Raw genomic sequence first — 21148 nt, 5'->3', positions numbered from 1 at the left:
ACATTGAATTGCAGGATCATGGGTCATTATAAGAGTAATGGTTGGATGTTCATCGACAACTGGGACCTATTTTATGGTAGGGACACCTTGTATGCCAGGGATGGAGTGCATTTATCACGCCAGGGTGTTCGGGTTTTGGCTGGAGCACTCGAACGAAAGGTAACTGCACTCCAGGGCTTTTTTCATTAGTCAGGAGGGAGGAAGGGGTTGTGAGGACGAAATGAAGGATAAATTAGTTAAATCTAGAAAGGTAAGTAACTCAAAGAAGGAGAGAAATAGCTTAAGTGTTTACTACCCAAATTGTAGAAGCATTTTGAATAAAACAGACTTTCTTAGTGGAATGGCGTGTGTAGAGAACATTGATATCATTGCTTTAACAGAAACTTGGTTAGGTATGTTAGGAAAAGTACTTAATCCAAATGTTTAGATTGTTATACACTATTATATAAAGACAGGGAAAACAGGAGATGAGGAGGCGTCGCGCTGTACGTTAGGGAAACATTACAATGTTGCATTAACAGTAAAATTAAAACAGATAGCAATTACAATGTTGCATTAACAGTAGAATTAAAACAGAGAGCAAAACAGAGTCGATATGGATAGATATTAAGGAAGGGTCAGTCAGTAGTACTAGGATTAGTGTACAAGCCACCGAACAGTACAAAGGAAATTAACACCTCACTATGGCAGGAAATACATAGAGCAGGCAGGTACAGTCAGGTATGTGTGATAGGAGATTTTAATTTTATGAATATCGACTGGATAGTGGGTAACAGTGAAGCAGAAGAATTTCTTAAGTAATTCAGGAAAACTTTTTTTAAAACAGGTAATCTTAGAACCCCACAAGGAAGAATAATATTCTAGATCTAATTCTAACTGACAGGGAGGAAGCAGTCACGCAGGTTGGAGGACAGCTGTAACAGGTAACAGTGACCATTGGAAAATTAGGTACAAATTAAAACAGGAAGAAATTTTTAGAAGCAAAAACACTAGTAAAATACCGGACTTTAGGAGAGCAGATTTTGAGGGATCAAAAAGGTACCTCCACAGAGTTGACTAGCAATGGACGCATGGGGAAGTAAAGTCCAAGACGGAGTTGAGATAGATAAGTTAGGGTGAGGGAGGTGAGGTGAGGTGTCAGGGTGAAGGACAGGAAGAAGGGAGAAAGAGTCCAGAAGGGTCGGAGGAGTGAGAGGGGGAGATATGTGTGAGTATGTTGGAGGGTCAGGTCGAGGCGAGTAGAAGGTGGAGTGAAGAGGATGGAGGGGCCCAAGATGAGAAGATTTGGGGAAGTAAATGTAGATGAGATGTATAAATATTTCGTTGATAAATTACATACAGCAAACATCCCTTATAGAGTAATAAGATTACAGAAGAATGACCCTAAATGGATGACTGTTAGGTTAAAACACTACATAGGGTGGAGTAGAAGTATATATATAAGAGATTTGAGACAGGGGAAGAGGTGTTAAGGCCACAGTATAATTAATTAATTAATTAGAACAGTCAGGATATTAATGAGGAAAGCTAAAAAAAAAAAGATCAATTTTGAATTTAAGGTAGCCAGCCAGCAGAGACGGATCACAAGGGATTTTATCAGGTATATAGGACAAAAAAATTGAGAAACAATAGGTCCATTAAAGGCAGCAGAGGGGAAGCTGGTTAGTTCTGGGGAGGTGATTTGTAAAATTCTGAACGAGCATTTTTTAACTGTCTTTTACCCAGGAAAACATGCAGGAAATGCCAAATAGTGAACAGATGTTTAGAGAAAAAGAGAATGAGAAGCTGACATATATTACCATAACTAAGGAGATAGTGGAACAGGAGATAGGTAGGCTGAAAATGTTCAAGACACCAGGACTAGATGAAATATATCCTAGGTTACTTAAGGAATGCAAAGAGGTTATTAATGAACAGTTATTTTCTGTCTTTAGGAAATCACTTGAGTTGGGTGAGGTACTGGTAATGTGGAGGCAGGCGAATGTAGTATCCATCTTTAAGAAAGGAGATAAAACTTTAACGTCTAGTTATAGACCTCTCAGCTTAACTTCTATTGTAGGTAAAATAATGGAGTCAGTAATAGCAAAGATCATTAGGGAACATTTAGACAAACATAACTTGATAAATCAGACAGCATGGCTTCACGAAGGGGAAGTCTTGCCTAACAAACTTTTTAAGTTTTTACAGTAAAGTGTATGAGGCAGTAGATAATGGTGATAGTTATGACATCTTATATCTGGACCTTAGTAAAGCTTTTGACAAGGTACACCATCAGAGGCTCCTGAGAAAAATTAAGATGGGAAGGCATTAGACTGGATAAAGTCGTGGCTAAGCGACAGGCGACAGAGAGTTGTAATAAACGGCTCTAAATCTGAGTGGTGTCAAGTAATTATTGGGGTGCTACAGGGATCAGTCTTAGGGCCATTGTTGTTTTTTATATATATTAATGACTTGGATAGTGGAATTAGTGGTGATGTTATTAAATTTTGGGATCACACGAAGATAGGTAGATTAATTACGTCGGAATCGGATGCCAGTCGCCTTGCAGACATATTTGGAAAGGATGAACGAATGGACAGACATATGGCAAATGCAGTTTAAATAATATTTAAGGCGTTTTTACCAGCGCATCAGAATATCAAACGCTATCAAACAGTGTTTGATGTTCTTGCTTGGTTTTACCAAACGCCTGGGACAGACGTTTGATATACGGCAGCGAATCTGCCCAGAATAGCAAACACGTACTGTGATTGGCTGAAAGGTATTGCCATTCCTTTCACATTTAATAATCACGATTCTGAGGCTCTAAGGATGATGATAATTGTTTTATATGAAAAGAAGATCAAAGTAGTAACTTGTTCCTGGCATTAGAATTCAAAAGAATTGTCCATAAGACTTGAAGTAAATGGTTGTGTCGTCTTGTGATACGTCGACACTGTTCAGACATATGTCTAGTGAGGGACGTCCGTGGCAGTTCATGTGGTTGTGACTTCGTCTTCCAGTTATGTGAACTTGGTATAGTTTATGCTATATTTCTGTATAATACTTGCTGAAAAATAAGAATTAAAGAATTACCTTATTGCTGTATGCTACTGATATCAGTATTAAAGCAAATATATCGGAGAAATTATATTTGTTTTGAAATGCTGCTGCGATAACACGAACATTGCGTTCATCATGGACGCTCCATTGTTGTAACTGTTCTGTGTAGCGGCATCACGACGATTTTATTCCACATTTTAACATTCCGCAGAACATTTTAAATAACTCTTTCATATCCCCTCTTATACATCTCCTCTCAAATGAAAACATGTTTAATTCCTTTAATCTATCTCTATACTCCAGGCGCTTTAATGCTGGTATCATCCTAGTTACTCTTCTCTGAACTGCTTCTAACATGTTAATATCTTGCCTATAATGGGGTGACCAGGCTTGTATGCAATACTCTAAATGGGGCCTAACATATGAATTATATAAGCTACGCACCACTTCCTTACTTTTATAACTAACATTTCTATTTATAAAACACAGGATCCTATTTCTTGCTTCTAAACATTGCTTTGAAAATTTCATAGTCCTGTCTATCACTACACCTAAATCCTTTCCCTACTCTACTGCCTCTAGCCAACATCCTTCCATCTCATAGCTAAAGTTTGTTGTCTTTACCTAAATGCATAACCTGACACTTTTAGAATTAAACTCCATCTGCCACCTCTCTGCCCATGCTATCAGCCTGTCCAGGTCTCGTTGTATTCTGTAATTGTCCTTTTCACCCTGTACTGCACATGTTATCTTAGTATCATCTGCAAACTTTGAGACTTTTCTACTAATTCCTATATCTAAATCATTAATATACACCAAGAAAAGAAGAGGTCCTAGCACTGATCCTTGGGGTACCCCACTAACTACTTCCTTCCACTCAGACATTGCCCCATTTAATACTACTCTCTGTTTCCTATCAGAAAGCCATGAGAAAGTGTATGAGTATACTCTTAGACCTATACCGGTACTTCTAATAGTTTTTCATTATTGTCAGTGACTGCAATGTTAATGCATCAAAGCAGCGTAAATTTAACATATTTTTTTTGGAAATCTCCAGAGAACCCTTAGTATACAAATAGTTAACATTAGTATTGATCGACAATAATTACCTTTCCATGAAGTCACAAGCTACTGCTGCTGCTACTGCTACAGCACCCATATCTGCCTCTGGCTGCATCTCTGCCACGCTTGCAACTGCCAATAGAGGCATCATAGGTCCTGATAGAAGAGACTGGTTTTCCTCATCTTCCAGATAAGTATCAGAGTCGGTGCTGCTGTCCATTATCTCGTCCCTTGACTCACTTCTCGTAGTCTGGCTTTGTTGATACTCAAACTTCCCACCACGGCTGCTGTCTGTGTTATGATCCGTACGACAGTTTTTCCGAGACGGTGCGAGCGAGAGTCGTCTGGTAGCACAGTAGTCGTGTTCACCAAAAGCCCAACCGAAACATCAAAGTGTTTGATATTCTGATGCGCTGGTAAAAACGCCTTTAGTGTAAGTAGGGGAAACCCACACAGTAGGTACACAATAAACAACGAAACTGGTAGGTTCAGGGTTCGAAAAAAGATTTAGGAGTTATAGCTCTGAACTGTTTAAAAAAAAAAAAAAAAAAACTGCATGGAGGCCAGGAACAGCGCAAATAGGGTATTAGGATTAGTTTTTAGGAGTGTTAAATGCAGAAGTCTTGAAGTAATATTAAAGTTATATTTTGCGCTGATCAGACCTCATCTAGATTACGCTGTGCAGTTCTGGTACCATAGTACAGGAAGGATATAGCGCTATTATAATCAGTAAAAAGGAGAATTACTAAACGGATACAGGGGATGAGGTGTATTCCTTACGAAGCGAGATTGAAGTTGTTAAATTGACATTTTTTAGGGAGATGTAAGTTAAGAGGGGACCTGATAGAAATCTTGAAGTGGTATAAGGATTATAAGGAAGACGTAAGCAAAATTCTTAAAACCAGTAACCGTGGTAGAACAAGAAATAACGGGTTGAAGCTTGAAAAATGGGAATAGGTCAACGGTGAAAAATGGTGAGTGGTGAAAAATGGGGTGATAGGTGAAAACAGGTAGGTATATCTCATACAAAGACTGCCACGTGTAGGCCTGATGGCGTCTTACAGCTTCCCTTATTTCTTATATTCTTATGTTCTAATAGTCACATCTAACTAACAACTATGAGGACTGTAATATTCTATGAGCTATTGCCCCCTCGCGACCCCATCCCCCCAAAAAAAAATAAAATAAAATAAAATAAAAATAAATAAAAATAACATCCACACTCACGGAATATTACCTGCTGCTGAACAGTCAAAAGACGGGCCAATACCACCCCAACACGGCAAGGTAGGTGGGGAGAGAGTAGACTGTACTGTCTGCAGAGAAACTATTCTCTGGGTTCAAAGGTCTCAGTAGAACTCTGAAACTCAGTAGTATTTAATAATACAAAAGGTGATACACCCAAAAACAAGACAACAAACAGACAGGGAGTAACAAAAGAACTCGTTGTCATCATTAGATAACTGGCACTTCACACTCAGTCATCCCCTTTTGACTGATGTTACCTACTTAACTCGACAGGGGCAAAGCTGCTGCTAACTTATATACAATACTAACCAATAAGGGCCCTTTACCCTATGTAAATATAGTTCTGTTCCATGCCACTCCTCGGTCCCCGCGATACGACGTCCTCCCAGTTCACTCGCTCCTAACCCACCAGCGTGGGAACAGGACTGAGAGGAGACAGTCCCACTCTCCTTTAAGATGGGGAAGGATAGGGGAGGGACGGGGGCATGTACAACCCCTCACCTCGCTCCCCTCATACTACGAGCGGCGAGCTAGAGACTTATTTTTCAAAAATCATTTTGAGCAACTTACAAGGCTGGGTGAATTCTAATTACTCTATAAGCAAGACGAACTCTTCAACTATATAATATGCGTGACTCAACATTGGGGACCAAGAGGAAGTAAGGAAATTTAATTGTGGAAGGGGAGTAACTATTTGGTAGAAGTTTTAAAGCAAACTTGCGTAGGAAACGGACATGTACTTATCGCACCTCAGGCACCTGCTTTACTTGTCTGGCTCAGTCTGCCTTTCATTCTCCCTTTTCTTCGTCTTTCTTCTCATATCCCTTCTACTCATTATCTTCCCTCTTCGCACTTTTCTGTTTACATAGCTAATAATAATATATTATAATTGACTTAGTTCTGCACATGTTAGGTATATTTTCATATTTGGATTTCGGTCACTTATAACTGTTGTGAATTGTATATATTATTTCATGTGTTTCAGTTATAATATGGTATTTATCAATCGTTTCGGTTATCCCTGCTTACTCTCTAAAATTATCCTTTTCAAGTGTCGGCGGCGACCCGCTACACTAGGGCAAACTTTCCTCTATCCTTCCCAGGATCAGCATCAGACCACTCACTCTCACAGCAGAGTTGTCTTTCATCCTGCTCTCTTACCTGGGACATCCACGACAATAGGTTCTGTAGAAACTTTTTCTTCTGTGAGATCATTACCCATAAGCAGAGTTATTCCATCAACTTGATAAGGAAACTGTTCGAACAAGTAGGTTTGACTTTGAGACGAGAAACAGACCGTAAGTGCATGAACCACGGTTGAGTTACGACGCGCGCACACAGTGTACTGAGTCGAGGTGTCTTGCAGGTTGTGAGATTATCCCTTGTTGTGACTGAAAGGTGTTAAGACGTGGCTAGTTAGAGATGTTGAGATGTGGCTAGTAAGAGGTGTCAGGAACGAGCACTGTCTGCGTGTGTGTGCCGTAGGTGCATGCCGGTTTGTGCTGATGTGCGTGTGGTTTTGCGCCGTGAACTAATATCCTGTGCTTTGGCTTTGTTTTTGTTTTTTTGTACAATAAACGTGCTTTTTGTGTCAATGAATATCAATATCACCGTAGCACCCCGGTCGCTGAGTTTTGTGTGCGAGATACCTTGCGTTTCCACCATTACCATGCAGAACCCTTAATAAATACAAGTGACTTCATCTCCCTGTGTCCTGGGTAAGGGAGACAGCGAGGGTGCGAGGGTTGCAAGAATGTACTCAGCATTGATAGTTGATGTTGGAAACAGCTGGTGGACATAGCAGAAATAATGGTGATGGTGATGAAGAAAATTATAGAAAATGACACTGATGTTGAATAATGGTGGTATAATGATGGCTGTGTCAGGAGCACCACTTGCCTTTGTTGTTTTCCCCATCAAGGTAACCAAAGAGCCTGAGGAACACTGTCAACTGACTACTTTCAGGGTCATCTGCCGGAGGTTGGTTCGTGCACACCCACGTTTTTGCGGGAATCCTTCTTTCTTCCAGTCCTTCAGTCTGTATAAAAAGATAATAAATGAATGAGTAAATGAATAAATAGATAAATAAATAGATGAATGAATAAATACATGAATAATAACAAAATTAATAACAACAACAATAACGTATCAATAACAATGGCAAAAACAACAACGTCGTAGCAATAACAACAACGACAACAACAACAAAAACAACAACAACAATAACAATAGTGATATAATAATAAATAGAAACTTGATACTAAGATATTTGAGCATGTGAGTAACATTTATAGACCGGTGACGCTCTATAAATGATGCAGGAAGATTAAGGAGATCGTCCCCTTGGACCCTGGGGGGAGGAAGCGTCGATGACAGAGAGGAGAGGTTACGGTGCCACCCCACTTAAGTGAAAATCCTGCATGCATGCCTTCAAAAAACATACAGGCATTGGCCGACTGAGTGACCATGTTGTGATAATGGCACAACGTGGCACTACCGCGAGTGCGAAGGGGCGTGATAGCTAGAGGCCTGTGAGAAAAGAGGAGGTGGAGCCTGTTGATGAGATGACTCTTGATAATGGGCCTGAGGACGTGCATAACATTCCTAGAAATGATGACCAGGCCTATTGCAAGAGTAACAAGTAATAGAGCGAGGCACTTTTGGGAAGCAGGAGGAGGAGTAGGAAAAAGTAAGGAACGGGGAGGAAGAAACTATTTGTTATGGAGAGGAGGAGGTCAGGAACTAGAGACAGTTGAAACATGGGAATGATAACGACGTGGACAATTAAAGGGAAATACCGCTGTACAACTCAGTTTCAACGGTCACTTAAGGTCATGAATGGAAAAAAAAAAAAATGAAAAAAAAGGAATGTCTGTGCACTCATTTATAAATCCACTACTTGAAGCATTCATTCAGTAGCTGACAGAGAGAGACTGATGATTGTCCTAACCTCTTCGATGATGTTGACGAACGTACTCCTAAAGTTCGCCAAGTCCCTACACCTTATTAGTTTGTGGCATATAGGAAGGCCGAGGTAACTTTATTCACGCTGCAAAGTATCTAATAGAAAGAGACATTTGAGTTGTGCCTACAAATAACCTCAAGAAGTATAGTAAAGGTGTATTGATGCGAACAGGCCATGATGCTCCACCAGCTACCTTGCCCTTCTGATGGGATATTTGAATTCTTCAAGCTACACCGAACGTTTAACTGCTGCAAAGGGCGTATCTACAACCAGGACTTGTATGACCTCTCAGAGGATGACATCCTTCAGTTATGTTCTTATAATGTTCAACGAGTGGCTAAGATGAGAAGAAATAGTAACGTGATCATGTTCACATTTTATGATTCTTATCTCCTTGATTGTCAAAACTGAGCCTCTTTCTCTCCCAGTAAAGACTTTATCGACAGTCCTTTACAGTGTTTCCGTTGTTATGAGTTCGATCACGGAATGAAGAAATGTACAAATCATCCCCGGTGCACTCACAGCTCTTCCCTTGACTCATATCCTACTCCTGAATGTGAAACTGAATCTTATTGCTTTTTACTGCAGGAAAGCTCACCCATTACATTCTCGAATATGCAAGAGGTATCGACATGAGCAGGGAATTCTTTACTTGGCTAATTCTCAGTTCATTAGCTTTGGCAAAAACATACGCTTCCTCCCTCCACTCTAGTTCTTCCACCTCTATATCTAATACAGTTCTAACACCTTCCCGCCTTTCTCAGCCATCGATTGTTTCCTCCTCCTCTTGTGAGAATGCTGCTCCTGCAGTTACAGCAAATTTATATTTCTGTAAAATATCACAGATAAGCTGTCCACTGCATCTTCAGTAGGAATTTCCGCTGCATATTCAGCAAAGCCCTCCAATGCATCTCCAACAGCAACACCACAGACTCCTTGTAGATGATGTGCCGAGTTCCCTGACTTAACGGACGTTCCTCTTAGATAGACAACTTTGGGAGTGTCAGATGGCACTCAGCCGGACATCAATATATATATATAGAGAGAGAGTGATTCATCTACATCCGATATGGGTGTTGAGGGTTTCTCTGCACGTCTCCAGGAGCGATACCAGTCCGTCTGTCTCCAAGAATCCTCCTCCTGTCTCTTCAGGAGTTTGAGACTCGTGTTTGGGTTCCTATCTCTACACCAACTCAATCTCAGGCTTCTGCTAATATAAACAACATAAGAGTAGAGAAGCCTTGCCACTTGAGTAAGGTACCCAAGATAGGTTAGCAAGGGAAAGTTCCTCTCTGGGGCTTCCCTGGAAACATCCTCAAAGTAACATTATTCAGGATCCTACAGTGGAATTGTGGTTTGTGTGCCTCCTGAGAGGAGCCCAGCGTTTTATCTATCACGTTTCTCTCAGTGTGTATACGAGTATGTCTCCAAGAGACAATGGTGGGAGACTCGGCTCCTCCCGCTCCTTCCAGAAACTGTGCATTTTATTCTGATTCTACTATAGGGCAAGGCCACCACGGTGACACTGAAATTCTGGTCTGTAAAGACCTTACAGTGATCTCGATCTGCAAACTCCACGACAAGCAGCTGTAATCCTTTTTTTTCTTTTAATATTATGTAGTCTTTATCTTCCACCCAGTGTTCCTCTCGAGAGGGGCGATCTTAACAGCCTCGTGCGAGACCTATCCTTTCTCCTGTTAAGAGATTTTAATTGTCGCCACCAGCTGTGGGGTGACAACATAATCAACTCGAGGTGTTTTTCATGCTTCTTTTATTGAGGATGAGGAGATGGAGATTTTAAATTCATGGGATACAAGGCATTTCCATAGTCATAGCCAGAAAGGTCAGAAAGGAAATTTGATACGAAGTTACAGAGAGAAGGATAGAAGCCATAGGCGGATAGATTGAAAATCAAAGTTTTGTGCCATACTCTTTCAGAAGGCTTTTGATGTCTAAGGCAACAGCATGCTTCACCAAAATCTCTAAAAGAAGATGACCAAGACTCAGTAAGGAAAGCCAGAAAATCATCAGTAAAAGGTCTTGACGGAACCTATACTGGCGATCAGATAAAAGGTTGTGAAGTGATAGATGTTTAAGAATATTCTTGTTGAGGATAGGTAAAAAAAAAAAAAAAAAAATAGGTAGGAAATTAAAACAATAGGACGGTAGTTTAAGGGATCAGAACGACCACCATTTTTTAGGAACAGGGTGAATGTAGGTAAACTTCCAGCAAGAAGTAAAGGTAGATGTTAATAGACAGAGTTGAAAGGTTTCACTAGGCAAGTAAGCACGGAGGCACAGTTTCGAAGAACCCATCATGTCCAAAAACCTTCCGCAGGTTAAGACCAGTTAGGGCATAGAAAATATCACTGCGAAAAATCTTAACGGGCAGCATGAAGTAGTCAAAGGATGGAGGAGAGGGAGAAACAATCCCTGAATCATCCAAGGTAGAGTATTTTGCAAAGGTTTAAAGGAAGAGTTCAGCTTTAGAAATAGATGAGATGGCAGTGATGCCATCGGACTGAAATAAAGGAGGTAAGGATGAAGAAGCAAAGTAGAGATGTATTTTGACTAGGTGCCAGAAGTCACGAGGGGAGTTAGATCTTGAAAGATTTCGACTTTTCTATCAATGAAAGAGTTGGTTTGTCTAGTTGAAGAACAGACGGCATAATTTCGGGCAAAAATATAAAATGCACTAGATTTTGGTGATGGAAGGTTCATGTATCTTTTGTGGGACACCTCTCTCTCATATATAGCACGAGAACAGGCTGTGTTAAACCAAGGTTTGGAAGGCTTAGGTCGAGAGAAAGAGTGAGGAATGTACGCCGCCTTGCGAGACACTAACACCTCTGTTACACGCTCAGCATACAGAGATGGGTCTCTGACACGGAAGCAGTAGTTATTCCAAGGAAAATTAACGTAATACCTCCTCAAGTCTCCCCAATTAGCACAGGCAAAACGCCATAGCCACCTCCGCTTTGGAGGATCATGAGAAGGAATTGGAGAGATAGGAAAAGATACAGATATGATATTGTGATTGGAGAAGCCCAACAGAGAAGATAGGATGACAGGATAAGCAAAAGGATTAGAGGTTAGAAAAAGGTTAAGAATATTTGGCATATCCCCAAGACGGTCAGGAATACAAGTAGGGTGTTGCACCAGTTGCTTTAGGTAGTGGGGGGATAACAAAGTTAAAACCTAGTTAACCGGGATGGTCAGTGAAGGAAGAGGAAAGCCACACTTTTCACTCTGGCTTTAAACAGTGTCATTGATGTACTTCCAGATGTAGCCCGTGGTAGCTTATAATGTCGATGACTTGTCAATCTCCTTTTTTTATTTTATGGGAGGATGCCATTGATTGAAAGGAAGTTGTAGTTAGCAATTAATACGATTTCTCAGTGGGCTGCAACTCCGGATTTCGTTTTTCGGCTTCGAAGACTGAGGCCATAATAATATCTATGACAAGAATATTTTATTGGAGGGAAGACGTTTCCTGGGGCTTATATCTGACAGCTACCTCACTTCGCTATATGAAGGCAGCTTATATGAAGGTGCTGTCACTTTTTACAGTTTTGGATCGTATCTCTTGTGACGCTGACGAACAGACACTTCTCCTCTTGCACAGAACTCTTATTCTTTCTGTCTCACCCGAGTTCTGAATCTTTCAGAGTTGCAACTTTTATTGTGGCACTAAATGTACCTTCCATTTCTGATTGTCCATATAGGTTTCCTAGAGTTGGTTACTGGCAATTCTCACACATTTTTTGTCTACCGCTCTGCTATTCCTAATACCGGATTATTACCGGATTCTGAGTTCCATGCATTATTCTTAGAATTCCGACTTCATCCCTGTACCTACGGATGGTTCAAAATCTGAAGCTGGAGTAGAATATGATATCTTCCCTTCACTCTGTCTGTTGCTTCTGTTTTTTTTTTTTTTTTTCGGCAGAGCTCTCTGCCCTTATCCTAGCTTTAAGGATTACTCTTTTCGTTTCATCTTTTACAATGTTTAGCGTTTCTCGTATTTTTCTGCTCTTGAACACTTTAACTTTTCTTCCTTTCATCCCCTTGTTTTATCAGTACTTGAGTTGCTCTACCTTCTCCAATGAAGAGGATACCGTGTTGGGTTTTACTGGGTCCCAGCACATGTTGGAGTTTCGGTGGATGAAAAGGCTGGTCAAGCAGGCGGCAACTTTGGTTGCTCCTTCGATCCCATTCCATTCCATGACATGTACTCCTCTATACAGGTGCCAGATCTTGACAACTGGCGGCTTTGGTTGTCACCAGTAAGATGGGGGAGGTAACTTATGTTGTTTCCCGGCCTTGTGTTGGAAGCGCCCATCGCAAGCAAACCAAGCGGTCGTGTTATCTAGCAAAGGAAATAGCGGAGAACGCAGGAAGTGAGCGGGGCTTTATCCGGCACGCCCCCTTCCCCCATACTCGCTGGCGACAATGAGGACCCTGAACGGCAGAGAACTATAAACAACCGGTGCTGCTAGACCAGCAACAACGAGGATATGTCTTATAAAATCGGGAAAAGCGTGGATCATCCGCAGAACAGATCCTCACCCTCTTCGCTCAGTCCTCCGACAGCAGAAGACACATCTCCAGGCCACGCTAGCACACAACACTATCAAGGAGACAAGAAGTTATAAGAAGAAAGAAGATAAGAAGTTATAAGAAGGAAGAAAACAAGAAATGAAAAGAAGAAAGAAGTCTCAAGAAGACATAAGAAGTAATAATAATAAAGAAACTTCAAGAAAGAATATAAGAAGTTATAAGAAAAATACTTGAAGCCTTTCAAAAACTCGAGAAGGCGAGCCGAGATGCTTTTCATAATTCTGGTCGTGAGCAGAGGTTAGGAAAGGCAAGGGGGTTGGTCAATCAAAGTAACTCATTTTTATAGTATGCTATTAATTTATTCGTGTATGCATTTATTTTACTAGTTTAGGTTTAGGTTTTATGTATCTACTAGCAGAATTACCCGGCGTTGCCCAGGTAAAATTTATGAACGATAATTCAATGACATACTGAAGAAATCGGTAGGTTGATGGGATTCAACTCAAATTGACAATTAATGCTTCATTTATATCTATCCCCACCATCAAGAATCCAAGCCAACAATGAACGCTTGGCGTCACCATCAAAAATGGGTTACGGTATAAATGGCGCCACCATCAAGAATTGGGTTATGGTGATAGACTTACGTGGATAATCTAACGGTTTTGGGTTGGAAGTAGTTAAGACATAGCCTATGACACGCCCCGGATCTAGGGGGACCCCTCTATCAAATTTCATCAAAATCAGTTCAGTGTTTTTTTTCCGTGAAAAGCGAACACATTCAGACACAGACAGACAGACAAACAGTGTGTTTTATTATATAAGATATAACCCTCACACTATAACGGTGTAGAGTATAATCTCGTCGGAGACAAGTAGTGGTGTAGTGCGTGGACCGAGTGAAATGTACTTAACTCCAAGCTTCTTACTGGTGTGCTTGTTGTTGAAAGTTTGTGATTAAACTAGTGTAATGAATATAAATGGTAAGACGAATTTTCTCACACACACACACACACACACACACACACACACACACACACACACACACATATATATATATATATATATATATATATATATATATATATATATATATATATATATATATATATATATATATATATATATATATATATATATATATATATATATATATATATATATATATTAATTCCCACCTTAAACCTATCCTCAATAGAAGAGACCGATGAGAGCTTAAAAGAAGTCATTAAGATCATAGAGATTAATAATAAAGATGAGAATAAAACCTCAGAAGTCGGGGCAAAACACTTGGACGTACGAGTATGTAAATGTGCCGCTCAGAGACTGCGTAAGTCCGGCTCGGAGGCGTCTCCGGACGAGTTACACGCATCTCACGCATGGTTACCAGGTTTGCCTTTTTATTTATTTATTTATTTATTTTTTTTTTTTTATGCCCAAAACCTCGAAGGCCAGGATTGGCCTTTTTTATGCCCAAAACCTCATTTTTTTTTTTTTTATCCAAGCATTTGAGTACAATAAGCTTAGTGTTTGATATGGTGAGTTTATTCATAAGAACATAAGAAGATAAGAAATAAGGGAAGCTGCAAGAAGCGACCAGGCTTACACGTGGCAGTCCCTGTATGTAATATACCTACCTATTTCCACCTATCATCCCCATCCATAAACTCGTCTAATCTTCTCTTAAAGCTCCCTAATGTCTTACCACTAACAACATGATTAATGAATCTGTTCCACTCATCTAAAAATCTATATGAGAACCAATTTATTCCTATCTCCTTCCTAAACCTAAATTTTTCAAGCTTGAACACGTTACTTCTTGTTCTATCCTTGTTGCTGATCCTAAGAATTTTGCTTACATCACCCTTATTATAACCCTTATACCTCTTTCTATCAGATCCCCTCTTAACCTACGTCTCTCTAAAGAATATAAATTTAACAGCTTCAATCTCGCCTCGTAAGGAATACTCCTCATCCCCTGTATCTTTTTAGTCATTGTCCTCTGGACTGATTCTAATATACCTATATCTTTCCTGTAATGCGGGGACCAGAACTGCACAGCGTAGTCTAGATGAGGTCTGACCAGCGCCAAATATAACTTTAATATTATTTCGGGCCTTCTACTTTTAACACTCCTAAAAGTTAATCCTAATAACCTGTTTGCCCTGTTTCTGGCCTCTATGCGTTAGAACATAAGAACATAAGAAATAAGGGAAGCTGCAAGAAGTGACCAGGCTTACACGTGGCAGTCCCTGTATGAAATATACCTACCTATTTCCATCTATTATCCCCATCCATAAACTTGTCTAATCTCTTAAAGCTCTCTAATGTCCTAGCACTAACAACATGATTACTGAGTCTGTTCCACTCATCTACCACTCTATTTGTGAACCAATTTTTTCCTATCTCCCTCCTAAACCTAAATTTTTTCAAGCTTGAACCCGTTATTTCTTGTTCTACCCTGGTTGCTGATCCTAAGAACTTTGCTTACATCCCCCTTGTTATAATCCTTATACCACTTAAAGACTTCTATCAGGTCCCTTCTTAACCTACGTCTTTCTAAAGAATGTAAATTTAACAATTTCAATCTCGCCTCGTAAAGGCGGGATTCCACCGAGGCAACATTTTGGCAACATGTGGCATGCTACATTGTCGCATGGGCTAAGTGTGTTTCAACCAGTTCAAGAGAAGGCAACATGTAGCATGCGACTGTGTGGCATGCGACAGGTGGCAACATGTTGCCGTGTTGCCTGACGCATGCGACAATATTTAGCCTGTTGCCTAGTGTTGAACGCCTTCCCACCAGTCGCGGGAGGATTCCGTGTTGAAAGGAAACAAGATGAATTGGTCACAAGAAAAAATCGCAGAATTCATAGAAGAGTAAAGAAAACTTGCAGTTCTGTGGGATATACGCTTGCAAGAAAACAAGAATAATCAGGCTAAATTAGATGCACTGCGGGGATTAGCTGCTAAATTTAATTGTGACGTGGAGATGCTGAAGAAAAAGTTCAAGAACATAAAAGCCTAACCCAAAAAAAAGCTGGATCTTCTCCCATCAAGAGAAGCAAGTGGTTTGCTTACGACCTGCTTTTGTTCCTCCTGGACGTGGACACCCCAAGGCCTGGCTACTCATCTCAAGCTGAGCCTCAGGCTGAGCAACCAGCATGTATTGAGGTAACGCAATGTTACTTAAAGTTTGATTTTAGGTGGTATGGCTTCCCGATAATTAGTGTCACTCTTCCTGATTCTGGGAGAAACTTTGTTGAGAAGATAATTAAAATCCTCCACACTCATCCTTGAATATTTCTTGAACAAGGATTGGTCATCAGACATTAACTTTTCAAAAAATTCATTTTGATCAGTGCTATTGCTCATAAATAGTTCTCTCTTCCATCACCGGTGCTTTCTTTTATTTTTTTTACGAACATTGCGCAACACTAGATATGCAGCAGCAGCGACCGTCTGCTGAGACATCGTGTTGCCAAATGGCTTAGTTTTTGTTGAAATGGTGGAAAAGGTTTTGTGGCATTCAACAGGCAACATAGCATGTACCATGCTACAAGCAACAATGATATTGCCTTGTCGCAGGCAACATGTCTCTTTGTTAAAAGCCGCATTCAACATATTTGTTGAAAGCCAGTCAAGTGGCATGCTACATGTTGCCTATGTTGCCTTGGTGGAATCCCGCCTTAAGAAATACTCCTCATCCCCTGTATCCTTTTAGTCATTCTCCTCCGTACTGATTCTAATAGACCTATATCTTTCCTGTAATGTGGGGACCAGAACTGCACAGCGTAGTCTAGATGAGGTCTGACCAGCGCCAAGTATAACTTTAATATTACTTCCAGCCTTATACTTTTAACTCCTAAAAATGAATCCTAGTATCCTATTTGCCCTGTTTCTGACCTCTATGCATTGTTTTCCTAGACGGAGTTCAGAGCTAACTATAACTCCTAAATCTTTCTCGTACCCTGTACCCTGTTTCCTCTACCTACGCTAAGTACTTTGCATTTCTTGATATTAAATTGCATTTGCACTCGGGGTTATGTAATTAGTGGGGTGCCACAGGGATTAGTATTAGGGACATTGTTATTTCTAATATATATCAATGACCTGGATAGTGGAATTAGTAGTGATGTTAGTAAATTTGCGGATGACACACAGATAGGTAGATTAATTAGGTCAGAATCGAATGCCATCGCCTTGCAGGCAGATTTAGATAGGATGAATGAATGGACGGACTGCATTTCTTGATATTAAATTGCATTTGCCATCAGTCTGTCCCTTCATTCATTCTATCTAAATCTGCCTGCAAGGCGATGGCATCCGATTCTGACCTAATTAATCTACCTATCTTTGTGTCATCCGCAAATTTACTAACATCACTACTAATTCCACTATCCAAGTCATTGATATATATTAGAAATAGCAATGGCCCTAATACTGATCCCTGTGACACCCCACTAATTACATAACCCCACTCGGATTTCGAGCCGTTTATTACAACTCTTTGTCGCCTGTCGCTAAGCCATGACCCTGTCCAGCCTAACACCTGCCCATCTATCCAGTGTGCCCTAACCTTTCTCAGGAGCCTCTAATGGTGTACCTTGTCAAAAGCTTTACTAAAGTCTAGATATAAGATGTCATAACTATCACCATTATATACTGCCTCATACACTTTACTGTAAAAACTTAACAAGTTTGTCAGGCAAAACTTTCCCTTCGTGAAGCCATGCTGTGACTGATATATCAAGTTATGTTTGTCTAAATGATCCCTAATGTTCCTCGCTATTATTGACTCCACTATTTTACCTACAACTGAAGTTAAGCTGACAGATCTATAATTAGACGCTAAGGTTTTATCTTCTTTCTTAAAGATGGGTACTACATTAGCCTGCCTCTACATTACTGGTATCTCACCTGACTCAAGTGATTTCCTAAAGACAGAAACTAACGGCTCTCTAATAACCTCTCTGCATTCCTTAAGTACTCTAGGATATATTTCATCTGGTCCTGGTGTCTTGAACTTTTTTAGCCTATCTATCTCCTGTTCCACTATCTCCTTAGATATGGAAATATCTGTCAGCTTCTCATTCTCGCCTGCTCTAAACATCTGTTCACTATTTGGCATATCCTGCATGTCTTCCTGGGTGAAGACGGTTAAAAAATACTCATTCATAATTTTACTAACCTCCTCCCCAGAACTAACCAGCTCCCCATCTGCTGCATTTAATGGACCTATAGTATCCTTATTCTTCGTCTGTATACTTGTAAAATCCCTTAGGGTCCGTCTTCGCCTGGCTGGCTACCTTTAATTCATAATTGTCCTTAGCTTTCCTCGTTAACCTCCTGACTGTTCTAACTAATTCATTACATTGTGTCCTTAAAACTTCTTCACCTGCCCTTAATCTCTTATATATACTTCTCTTCCTCCCTATATAATGTTTTAACCTAGTAGTCATCCGTTTAGGGTAATTTTTCTGTGATCTTATTGCTCTATACGGGATGTTTGCTAACTGTCCTGTATACAATTTATCTACGAAATATTTATACATCTCATCTACATCTACTCGCCGCCTCCTAAGACAAAACTTGTTTTAAGTGAAGTCGACTGCGCGTATGTTTTCCTTTGTTTTTCTTTTGTTACCATGGTAATGCATGCAATTTGTCCCATTTTCTCTTATTGCTATTGAATACCAACAAAAGAAAATTGGATAAATCAACTGGATGATAATGATGGAAGGCGAGATCCACGACTGAATTTTACCGTGAGTTTTGTTTTTTGACGTGTCTGGTGTAATTTTAGGCCTCATATCAACAGCAACCTATTTTCATGAATGTCAGGAGTACGTTGGTAAGGTAGTGACTATAGAAATACAGTGTATTGTGTTGTGATGAGATAAATTCGTAAAATCGTTTACCATCCCCCGAAAATAAATTATATTAATCTATGGTCAAGTGTATAGAATAGTAATAATTAGCTTATTATGATATTGCTACTAGAATAACATAATGATTGCAGAGCGAAAGCCTTTTCCATGGTTATAAGGTACGGACGTAGGTATATGATACACGTCATGAATATGGCCACTTCTTTGTGCCAAGAACGTTTTTATAATGTCTTCTTAGTATTTTTGCATTCACTCCTGAACCCACCAATCTCAATTAGTGTACACTGAATTAGGTTCAGGTTTCAGATGAGACGTCGAGAGTCGCATGCTCTTAAGCCTAGTCATCTATCATATACTGCTACAAGTAACTCTTCTACTGTGGGTATTCTCACACTGGAATTGAATTTGCGGAATTCATTTTCGATTTTTTTTTTTTTTGGCGGAGGACTGACGAAATACGTGTCACTTGTATACACAGATCGCCACTCCAGTAGTCCACTATTGCTCAGTGCTCAGTATATATCGTATAATATTTGGTAAATTTGGAAGGTGATTAGTAAAAGTTTGGCTCTTATATTTCATATTTTTGGCTCTTTTTGTAGTTTTTAGCCTTCTTGTTTTTTTCTGTTGCCTTTGGTCTTTTTCTGCTTCAGTTATCTGGCAACCATGATGGTTACCTCATGTAGAAACTGAAAGGGGGACTAAACAGACGCCACGACTGTTTAGTCTCCTTTTCAGTGCGACACATGGTGGAGTTGCGGAAGCGATACCTTTTTCAATGTCTCGGGGAATATAGGTCTTTCCAGATCTCTTTCCCCGGGACATGAGGTCCTCACGTTTGTGGAGAAAGCTGGTCTTTTGAATAAACTACAGCTTTCCTTTCAAATATTTTAATTTAATTATTTTACTAGTACTATAGTCTTAGGGGGAAACTTACCATTACACCGTGAGATCCTGGAGGCAAGTGAGGAAGACACATAACGAACAACACTGGGCCCTGGGGCCTGGATCAGTTTGGTAGGCCTTGGGTAGAAAACGAACAACGCCAGTCAGTAGTACTCTTTTACTTAAGAACAATGTTTCCTAACCCAAGTTCGATCGAACCCCAGGGATTCGGTGAGTCAGTCTCTGGGGTTCGGCGGAGGTGTATGTGCATTATTCGTTTTCTGCACTATTTCATTTTCCCAACTACGAAGGGTTCGGTGAGTGCACGTATGAAACTTGCGGGGTTCAGCTCCTCCAGCTAGGTTAAGAACCACTGCTTTAGAATAAACTAAATTAATACACTGAAATACGAATCCTCTTACTTTGTGTCACTTAAGTTTTCGTTGGTTCATTCCATTTCCTTTTATATATTTACATTTTTAGTTATTTCTAATATTTTTTTACCATACTACAATTTTGTATTTTAATAATAATGTATTTGTATTTTAATATCAGTATTTTAATCATGCCATCTTTGCTGTTTTAAACGTTTTTCAGGGGCACCATGATGTTGCGGCGCTTTAAAATCAAATAAATAAATTACATAATATGTCACTCTGTCTCCTTTGCTGTGCTCCTCCGGTCACAACCTCATATCTGTATATTGTCTTATCGCTTCTATTCCTAATATGGATGCCCCGAAGCGGAGATGGCTCCGGCGTTTTGCCTCTGCTAATTGAGGGAACCTGAGGAGGTATCATTCTCATAGAAATGACTACTAGTTCCGTGTCAGAGTTACGTCTCTTTATACTGAGCGCATAATAAAGTTTCATAATGCAAGCTTACATCTCTCACTCTCTTACCCTAAATCCTCCAAACATTGTTTTAACACACCCTTTTCTCGTGCTATACGTGACAGAGAGGTTTCCCACAAAAGTTACTTGAGCCTTCCATCACCTGAATCTCATGTACTATATATTTCTGCCTAGAGTCATCCCAAGTCTGTCCTCTAAATAGCCAAAAATTTCTTTATCAATAGAAAATGTCAAAATATTTCTAAATCTAACTCCTAGCCAAAATTATCTCTAATAACTTTACTTCATCTTTCTCTCCTTTTATTTCAACCCGATGACACCAATGCTATCTCATCTACGTATCTTTAAAGCTAAACTCTTCTCCCAGATCTTTACTAAAAACTGTACTTTGGATGATTCAGGGCTTGTTTCTCCCTCTCCACCCTCCGACTACTTTATGCTACACATTAATTTTCTTCGCAATGATGTTTTCCATGCCTTCGCTGGCCTTGCCCCTCGGAATCTTATGGACCTCATGAACTCCTTTCTATTGTTCTCCTTGCCTGCACCTTACCTAGTCAAACTCTATCTATCAACATCTACCTTTCCTTCCTGCTAGAACTTTCCTACATTTAACTTATTCCTAAAAAAAAAAAAAAAAA

General features: G+C 39.9%; 1 protein-coding gene across 1 annotated transcript in view; it reads right to left on the bottom strand.

Moving 5' to 3' along the window:
- The window catches only part of LOC135110060 (heme-binding protein 1-like), a 75436-nt gene that overhangs the window by 31497 nt on the left and 22791 nt on the right, over window positions 1-21148 (bottom strand). The window contains exon 4 of the mRNA XM_064022027.1: window positions 7252-7390. Within this exon, the coding sequence (XP_063878097.1) occupies window positions 7252-7390 (139 nt within the window). The remainder of the gene's footprint in view (window positions 1-7251; window positions 7391-21148) is intronic.

Source organism: Scylla paramamosain, chromosome 19, assembly GCF_035594125.1.
Source record: "Scylla paramamosain isolate STU-SP2022 chromosome 19, ASM3559412v1, whole genome shotgun sequence".
Classification (NCBI taxonomy): domain Eukaryota; kingdom Metazoa; phylum Arthropoda; class Malacostraca; order Decapoda; family Portunidae; genus Scylla; species Scylla paramamosain.
The sequence above is the reverse complement of the archived record's forward strand: the minus strand, read 5'-3'. Positions and strand labels throughout refer to the sequence as shown.